This window comes from Triticum aestivum, chromosome 4D, assembly GCF_018294505.1.
Source record: "Triticum aestivum cultivar Chinese Spring chromosome 4D, IWGSC CS RefSeq v2.1, whole genome shotgun sequence".
NCBI classification, from domain to species: domain Eukaryota; kingdom Viridiplantae; phylum Streptophyta; class Magnoliopsida; order Poales; family Poaceae; genus Triticum; species Triticum aestivum.
Genome location: NC_057805.1, coordinates 504,378,809 through 504,388,058, shown reverse-complemented (window position 1 = coordinate 504,388,058; position 9,250 = coordinate 504,378,809). Strand labels below are relative to the sequence as shown.

The 9,250-nt window shown below is 48.7% G+C and overlaps 2 protein-coding genes across 2 annotated transcripts; both read right to left on the bottom strand.

Annotated features, from left to right (window-relative positions):
• Positions 1–2,660: 2,660 nt before the first annotated feature.
• Positions 2,661–3,955, bottom strand: LOC123099082 (BTB/POZ and MATH domain-containing protein 2-like). Its single transcript, XM_044521219.1, has one exon. The coding sequence runs from the start codon at positions 3,867–3,869 to the stop codon at positions 2,814–2,816; it is 1,056 nt and encodes a 351-aa protein (XP_044377154.1). The 5' UTR covers positions 3,870–3,955; the 3' UTR covers positions 2,661–2,813.
• Positions 3,956–5,408: 1,453 nt separating this feature from the next.
• On the bottom strand, positions 5,409–8,448 carry LOC123099081 (disease resistance protein PIK6-NP-like). The gene has a single exon (XM_044521218.1). It carries the CDS (start codon positions 8,342–8,344, stop codon positions 5,534–5,536), a length of 2,811 nt encoding a protein of 936 aa, XP_044377153.1. The 5' UTR covers positions 8,345–8,448; the 3' UTR covers positions 5,409–5,533.
• Between the last annotated feature and the right edge of the window lie 802 nt (positions 8,449–9,250).

The following is a 9,250-nucleotide window of genomic DNA, read 5'->3' as shown; positions in this document are numbered from 1 at the left end:
CGCGCCGCCGGCGGTCATCGGCGGGGAGCCTAAGGAGGAGGAAGAAGACGCGGTGCACATGCCAGCTAGGGCGCCGGAGCCAGTCCGTCCTACCTGGCAGATCGACCTCGACTCCGCCGAGGACGACCCGTCGGCCCGCACGGCGATGAAGAAGAAGATGAAGGCCAGTGGCTCGACCAGCCGCTCTGCACGCCGGTGACGGCCGCCGCGGTCAGGCGGTGTCTGTTGTGTACCCCCTTTCCCCCTATTCCCCTATCCCCCAATCCCGAAATCTACCTTATGCATTCCGATCTTGCATGTATGAACTCGTATGAACTGCTAAGAACTAGTATGAACTACCCCTATGCTTATCTACCTCTATTCCCCATTCCCCTCCGCCGTGGATCGAATCTATCGCCATGGATCGAATCTAGCGTGCATGTCGAAGAGAGAGAAGTGCTTACCGCCATTGATGGAGTCCGGTCTTCTTCCTCTGCTCCGATCCGCCGCCGCCGGTGATGGAGTCCGGTGGTCTTCTTCCTCTGCTCCGATCCGCCGCCGCCGGTGAGAGTTGGGAGTGGGGAAGAGTGGGGAGAGGGAGCGGTGAGGGGCGGTGAGGCTAATAACTGCCGGTGCTTCGGGAAGCAACGCGGCTTCTCGAGGGTGGCCGCGCGCGTGCAGCCGCGCCCGCCCACGTGCACCGCTCGGGCCTGGCCCTGGAGAAACTGCCGATTCGTGCGTTTCCAGCGAGGCAGGCCCAGAGCTGCTTTAAACATCGTGCTATGCAGGCCCAATAGTAAAACTAGGCAACCAAACAGCCCACACTCATCCCGCGCAGGCCTGGTTGGGCTCGATGCGGGCAACCAAACACGCCCATACATAATCAGTGGCACCTGAGTTGTAGCCGCTGGGGTAATACTTGATACGCCAGCTGTGGCCTCCAACGTCAAAAGTGCAAGATTGGATGCAGTTAGCAACGGCGACCACCTTGGTTTGCGAGTAGCCGTCGATCTTGAGGAAGTGGTGCCCACTCACCGCTCTTGCGATGATGACGGAGGTAGAGCGTGATGACATCTTGGATATAATGAGGCTCAAAGAAGGGAGTTCCGTTTATATGAGAATACAATGTGTATGGAAACTGCGGATCCATGGTGCAAATATATAGCAGCAAAATTAGAATGAATGAATATATTTATGGATCCTCCAGTTAAAGGAAGGTGATATGTTCTGATAAGACTTGCAAGCTTCTATGAAGGATCCTTTGCTTTGATTAAGCACGTAATATGTTCGGATAAGACTTGCAAATTTCTTTATTGTTTTTCGAAAAGGAGGGTAGACCCCGGACTTGCAAATTTCTGTGACAGATCCTTTGCTTCACTTCGATTACTGGCGACTATTCCCAGAGGCAGCTGATACAAGGTTGCTTGCCGTGGCCGTGTTTTTTTTTTTTGGATTTAGGTTGTGTTTGGTTTGAACTCAAGTTTAGTAAAGGTTTTACTTGCTCGTGATTTGGCCAATGACAAGAAAAATGAACTAGAATAGCCAAAGGGGGATGGGCATGCCAATTTTTTTGGCAACCATCCAAACAAGGATCAAAGTTTGTCATGACCAAAAAAATTTGGTAGGGTAGCCTTTGGCCATAATAATTAACCCTAACATAATTGGCAATCTTAAATTTCTCACAAGCTAATGCTAGCTGCATCCATTCTTCATTGGCAAGCTAAGAATATCAAGGTTTCTGGGTTTTAGTTTGTTCCTTTGATGCTAGCTGCTTCCTGTTTTAATTGGCAAGTTAACAGTATTGAAAGTTTTTGGGCTTCAGTTTGTTCCCTTGATGCTAATTGCTTCCAGATTTAATTGGCAAGCTAAGAGTATCAATTTTTTGGGGCTTTGGCTTATTCCTTTGTGCTAGCTGCTTCTGGACATAATTGGCAAGCTAAGAATATCACTGCACAAACTAATTCAATTATTACTACTTCTATTTCAGCCCCTGTTAAAAAGGACCACTTCTATTTCGCAATTTAGGGTCATTTAGACAGAGAACAGATTTTGTGCCCTTTTTTCTTGAAAAATAGAAGAGCATGCATGTTGATATATTGAAAATTTTGAATTATCTTCACATGTACAGTCTGATAACGTGTGAATATTCAAATTTTGGGCCATAAATATGTCCTTTTGTGGGATATACAGAAAAAATTTAACACGGGAGAGGTTGGTCTAAAATAGAGCCCATAAGTGTGCACAGCCCACACATGGGCATATGTTTTTATTGAAATTTATAAATTCATATTTCATCCGAAAAATGTATCTACAATTTCTTTAGAAATTTTCGAAACCTCAAATGTGTTATCACCTGGGTGCACAGGTTTCCATTTAGACATGCCTGAGGTGTAACATTGAAGATACTGAAACAGAAAACACAGTGAAACTGGTTCCAGCAAAATGATAGAAAAATTGTAGCACACAGTCAAGATACAAGTACTTTTGCATAGCCAATCCAACACGGTACATGCATATCATACAGAATGAGGAACACTAGGGCCACGCTAAACGAAACTGCGGCCACTAGGGTGCAGCATACAACTATGATTCTATAGTTGTATAGCATTTAAAGAAATCATAAGCATTATGGTTGTATAGCAAATGTATACAGCTATAATTCTAAATATATACGGGAGTACGTTAGCAAATTAGTATGGGGCATAGTCATTATCAGTAGTTGTTTAACACCACTGAAGCACACATACTTTCATTCATACATCGGCCAATACTGCATTTACAATAGAAGAGCCGTGGCACGATCACCCTTAGACTGTATCCTTTCCTTGCTTCCCTCAGGCCACTTTCGCCCTTTCTATGAGGTCCATGAGAACAGAGGGGCAGCTCCTCTGTAAATGCTTGAAACCACCATTTTCCAAGACGACTTCCATATTCTTGGGAGACACGAGGAAGTCGATGCACGTTATCTTGAGTCTCTGGCAGTGGTGCTGCTCCGCTAACACCAGCGTGGTTATCGCCGTGCCTGTGGAGACACGTTTGCACAGCATGTCCTCGCAGATCAGCTTCAGCCTCTCCACCTTGTACCTATCCGCCGCTTCAAGCAATCCGTGCGCCATTGCTGTCGCAGCCTCATCTCCCTTGTCCATCTCATCAGGCAATGTGTCGGTGTATATGTAGTGGAGCAAAGCCTTGAACACTTTTGCCTCCATGTTGTCGATCCTCACGGTGGCTATGGGCGTGTTCCTCTCCCTTTCCAGCTCGCCAAGGAGTTCTGCTCTCACTGCTGCCTTCAAGATCGGTGACCGGGCAGCCAGCACCCATCGATGGGCGGTGAGTGTCTCACCATCAACCTCGAAGGCCACATCTGCCCCCTCCTTCTTCCACAGGAGATCGGCGAAATCGCAATCCTCTGTTTCCTCTACGCGCAGCTCCGTGACGGTGATGTCGCACCTGAGAGTGAAGTTATCGTCCTTGAGGTAACCTGAGTTCTCCAGCGCCGACCTTGTGATGTAACTGTACCAGCCCCAGCTTCCTTCAGAGGTCTTGAAACTTCTATTGAAGGTGTGGGTATATGATGGCACTGGTTTCCCATCCCGGTCCAGTAAACTGAGCGAGCCTTGTGCTGAGATGCCCTGCAAGATTGGCACGACCGGCAAGTCCCTGCTAACACTGACAAGCTGAATGAAGACAGATATGTAATCGGTACTATCTGAGCGGAAGCCGTTGGGGTAATAGTTGATACGCCAGCTGTGGCCTCCGACATCAAAAGTGCAGGATTGGATGTAGCTAGCAACGGTGACCACCTTGGTTTGCGAGTAGCCGTCGATCTTGAGCAAGTGGTGCCCGCTCACCGCTCTGGCGATGATGGCGGAGGTAGAGCGTGACGACATCTTGTGTATACTAAACCCCGTGCGTCCACACGGTTTGATGGGTAGTGACAGTGGGTTATTAACTTATTGAATACGATGGGTATGCAAACTGCAGCAACGGCAGCGATGATCCATGGTGGGAATATATACAAGCAAAGTTAGTTAATGAATATATTTTATGGATCCGCAGGTGGAAGGAAGGTAATATGTTCTGATAAGACTTGCAAGTTTCTGTGACGGATCCTTTGCTTTGCTTCGATTAAGCACATCTGGTGTAAACTTGCTGGCTGCTAATCCCAGAGAAGATGCCAGGTTACGTGCCGTTGTGCCAAAGTTTTTTGGGGCTTTAGGGTGTGTTTGGTTAGAGCTCAAGTTTGTCCTGCTAAAGAATTAGCTAGTTAAAATTGTTAAGCTTCAGTCAAGGTTTTACTTGTCCATGATTTGGCCAATGTTGGTAAGAAAAGAAACTATAATAGCCAGGGCATGCCATAAAAATTGGTAGCCATCCAAACAAGGATTAAAGTTTTGCTCACGACAACAAAATTGTAGGGCGACCTTTAGCCATAATCCAAACATAATTGGCAAGTTAAGAATATCATACCACAAACTAATGCTAGCCGCTTCTAGTCTTAATTGGCAAGCTAACAATATCGAAGTTTTTGGCTTTAACTTGTTCAATTGGCAAGCTAAGAATCTCAAAGTTTTTGGCTTTAACTTGTCCAATTGGCAAGCTAACAATATCAAAGTTTTTGGGCTTTATCTTGTTCCTTTGTTGCTAGCTGCTTCCAGTCTTAATTGGCAAGCTAAGAATGTCTAAGTTTCTGGGTTTTAGCTTGTACCTTTGATGCTAGCTGCTTCCAGTGATCTTAATTGGCAAGCTAAGAATACCTTTGATGCTAGCTGCTTCCAGTCTTAATTGGCAAGCTAAGAATACCATTGCACAAACTAATGCAATTACTACCTTTATTTCACAATGTAGGGCCATTTAGACAGAGAACGGATTTTGTGCATCAATCTTTTTTGAAATAAAATAGAAAAGCATGTGTGTTGATATTTTGGGAGGTTCTGAATTATTTTTACATACATTGTCCAATACATGTGAATTATTTTTACATACGTTGTCCAATAAAGTGCCTCCTACAATGCATCGCCTCATTTGCCACAAACATGCCATTTTGAAAAGAACACGGGATATGATGGTCTAAAATAGAAACCATAAGTGTGCACAGCCCACAATGGACATATTTTTTGATCAAATTTTATAGGTTCATATTTCATTCCCACAACGTATCTCAACTTTCAAACCTCCTTGTTTTTTTTTTCACCTAGGTGCACCATACATTTTCTCCATTTAGACATGGCCATGGTGCAGCACTGAAGGTACTGAAACAAAAAACACGAAGTGAAACCGGTTCCAGCAAAACCAAAGAAAAATTGTAGCACATAGTAAAACTACAAGTCTTATTGCATAGGCAACACACAAGTGTATAACAATTCCACACGGTACATGCATATCACAGTCCATAACAGAACGAGGAACACAATCATAGGTAGGAACACACAAGCATGCAACACACACTGAGATCAATAGAGAAGTACACGCATTGCAAACACTCACACAACACAATCATCACTCACTCCAGAGCATGCAGGCTCGTACTGACCGGTTCCAGCAATGGCTAACTTCAGGCGTTGTGCTTGAAGACGGGATGGTTTGGGTGTGCTGCGACGGCCTGCTTCACCGGGTCTGGGTTGCAGCTGCCACTGAGCTCGAGCTCTTTCAGCCTTGGGAGATGGCCGATTCCGGAGATGAACTGCATGCTCTTGAAACCCCAAGCTATCTTCTCCAGCCCAGGCGCTGCTCCACTCTCGAAGATGATGTTGGTGATGTCGGAGCCCTCGATGATGAGAAACTTGAGGCTTGGGAATTCTTCTTTCCCAAAAGTGATCTTCATTTCGGCGTAGGACATTTGTCGGAGCCTAAGGCAGCGCAGGCCAGTGAGTTTGCCGAGGAGTCGTATGGCATGATCCGTCAGGGATGTGTCACGCAGGGTAATCTTGGCAAGTTGGTGGAGCTCTGTGATCCATGGAGGCAGCTCAACGCCTGTGAGGCCGCTGATGTACAGGCTCTGGAGAAACTTGGGAGGTGAAAATGGATTCTCTTGATCCATGCTGAATGTAAGGGGATCGGTCTCATCGCCAGGATGTCCAATTCGGATCGACAAAGAGTGAAGGCATTTGTGCAGCTTGCTGATTGCTTGGAGCAGATGCTTGAAGGAGCTGCCGACCTTCTTGCCATGGAGAACAACTCCTAGCTTCCGTACCTTGAGTAGCTGCCCAACATCCATCAACATCAACTCACTACCACTCCTGGAGACCTGCACGTGTGACAGTATCTCCAGGTTCCTCCTCATGGCCCCGATTCCGCGGGGCATGCGCGGCGTGGAAAACGATTCCTTGGAGTTGATGGTGTCCTTGACTGGGGATAAGTCTGCACGGCCTGCGAGCAGATGCTTGAGCATCAAGAGCTTGGCGAAATCTGCGGGGAAGGCTTGTATCTTGGTTTGCCGAATGTCCAGCGTCTCTAGCTGCTGCAGCTTGTGGATTCGCTTTGGCAGTGCAGAAACATCCGTGTTCCTGAGGCTCAAATACTTGAGCATGAACAACTTGCAGATGTTGTTCAGATGGCGCTTCTGCAAGCCTTTGCAGCCTTCTAGATCGAGCACCTTCAGCAGCAGCAGTTGAGAGGACGCGGGCAGTGATCCCAGGCACCTCTTGATGTCACCAAGATGTGCACTGCAGATCATGGAGCCGACACTGATGACATTCTCTTCTTCTGCAACCTCAGTGATGAGGCGATGCACTGGAGGAGGCACTACACAAGTCTTGATCTTGCCTGCATCACCAATGTCAGCAGGGCAAATGAGACCTCGGCTGACAAATGCACCGAAGCAGCGCTCGGCTGCCGCTTCAGCTGAGCCATGATCGCCTTCCGCAGATATCAGGCCTTGGGCTGCCCATCTTCTTACTAGGGATGTCCTCCTGATGCTGTGATCTTGTGGGAGGAGAAGGCATAGGTGCAGGAAGCACATCTGACACTGTCTAGGCATGTCACTATAGGAAAACATAACCATCTGCTTAAGGTTATAGGTGCTATCGTCGTCGGCCTCCGAACACAGGCTTTCCTGCAGCTTCTCCAGTTCTTGTTTTGTCCTGTTAGGATTGCCATACAAGGCATGGAGGAACATCTTCATGGAAGCGACATCCGGGTCGCATCTCTTGAGTATGCTGCGTATGATGGCCCGAACATCGCCATCCTGAAAATTGCTGGTCACAAGGGCCACTGCTCTCTTGAAGAAGAAATCCACAAGGGAATAGGTTACCACTTTATCCGGAGAAGATGACTTGACAAGCCCATCATCCTTTGTGGTCACCATGATGGCGCTGCCAGCAGGGAGGCTTATGAAGTTGAGAGCAATCCTGATCTGGTCCCAGAGGCCCGCGTAATCGTCGAGATCATCGAGAACAATCAGGACCCTTCTGCCTTCCAAGCGGCCTCGAATGCTCCAGAGGAGCTTCATGTTGTCTGATGATGTGTCGTCCAGCATGTCCTGGTTTTGGCCAGGAAGGAGCTGGCAGAGCAGGTCATGGAATATCTGCCAGAGGATTGGAGGCCTCTGGATGGTGATCCATACCTTGACGTTGAACACGCCGGACACCGAAGGATCTTGGTACACTTGCTGAGCTAGACCGGTACCTTCTGCATCATCTGGTGCTAGAATGACAGTGAGTCTGAACGGCCGCCCTCCGGCCTCGTCACCGTCTCCTTTCTTGCCCAGCCAGGCGATCAGCTCTGCTGCACCTTCCTCCAAGATGTTGGGCTCAGCATCGATCAGAGCTCGCCTGAAAACACCTCTCTCGTCGTCGTTGTCGCCACCGTCTTCTGATTCTTGGAAATTGTCGAGAGGCGGTCGTCTGCTGCTGCTGACCATCGCCATGGTAGTAGAAGTTTGCGTGATGGCAGGCGGTGGCGGCATGACGATGCCGTACCTCAGCCGTCTCTCGCCGGCCTCTTGCACCCGGACCTTGAGCTCCCGGATACGCTTGGCGATGGTGCTGCGGCTGCGAGGGATGGTGGCGCACCCTCCAAGGAACCATGGCATTTGCACGTAGCGCAGGAGCCCCTTTGCACGGCGGGGGCCTGTGTGCCGGTAGAGGTTGATGCAGTCCCGGGAGTCGCCAGCGAGGTCCCTGACCTGCCTAGCCCACGCCTGAACCTCGTCGTTGTCTTGGTCGTCGCGGTGCCCAGCGCTAGGAGCCAGCTGCTGGGTCCTGGCAAGGTGGCGGACGAAGCCGTTCATGACCTCCATCTCGTCCTGGATGAAGTTCGCGTCGCGTTGGATGCCGGCAGCCAGTGGTGGCTGCGTCTCGTCGCAGATGGCCGGCGAGATGTCGCGTGAGGATGAGCCGCCGGCTCGCCGGGAAGCTTCATCCATCTCTCTCTCAACTGTATATCTGAGTCGAGATGTTTCTTTCTCGGTTGTCGCAGGAAAGGAAATGGTGATGGACGGAAACAACAGATGAGCAGGAGAGCGTACGTGATGTGTGTTTCTCTTCTTGTTTAATTTCCTTGTTCGTTTCGTGTTGCAGAGGGGGTGCATATATAGTCCTTGCAAGCTAGTTTAGGGTGTATGGAGGAAAAGAGCCTGTACTGTGATTGTGCCAAGGGGCCCTGCTACCTCTTTTCGTTAGATTTCCTTGTTCGTTTCGTGTACAAGGATGCATATGTTTCTAGTTTCAGTGGCCTTTGCAAGCCAGGGTAGGGTGATAATAGCACAAAGGGTCTATATTTAAATTCTGGTTTTACTTACGACCTTCTATATGTATAGATGAACAACAGGTGAAATGCAAGGTTAAACCAAAAGAAAAATGCAAAAGCCTATGAATTATAAAAGGAAAATGACTCAAACAATTGACTGGTCGAGGGACCCGCACGCCGCACGCGCCCGGCTCCCCTCGCACGTATCTTTCTCCTATGGCCTCAAGTACATGTGTCGCCTCTCTTCGCAGCTGAGTCCTCATCCAAACCTGCCCTCCTCCCCTAGTACCACTCAATTCTTCCTCCTTGTGGCGTCCATCTCCTGCCATGTATGTTACCAACATTTTGTGCCATGGATCATGGGTGACTCCATTCTGGAGCTCTCATGGTCACGTCATTGAGCTTCGGGAATGCAGAGGAATGGAACCAAGTTTGCTTGATCCGGCGCTGACATGGCTCTGGCGAGCCTGAACTAGCGAACTCGTTGCCTCCATTGTGGGCGGTCAGAGGTTAGTCATCTTGGGGATCTCTCGGGTGTAGGCTTCAAAGGGATTTTCTTATGCCGCGAATGTGTTTCTTTGTT

Coding starts and splice junctions, on each gene's coding strand:
- LOC123099081 (XM_044521218.1), bottom strand. CDS start 8,344: ATGGATGAAGCTTCCCGGCGAGCCGGCGGCTCATCCTCACGCGACATC.
- LOC123099082 (XM_044521219.1), bottom strand. CDS start 3,869: ATGTCGTCACGCTCTACCTCCGCCATCATCGCCAGAGCGGTGAGCGGG.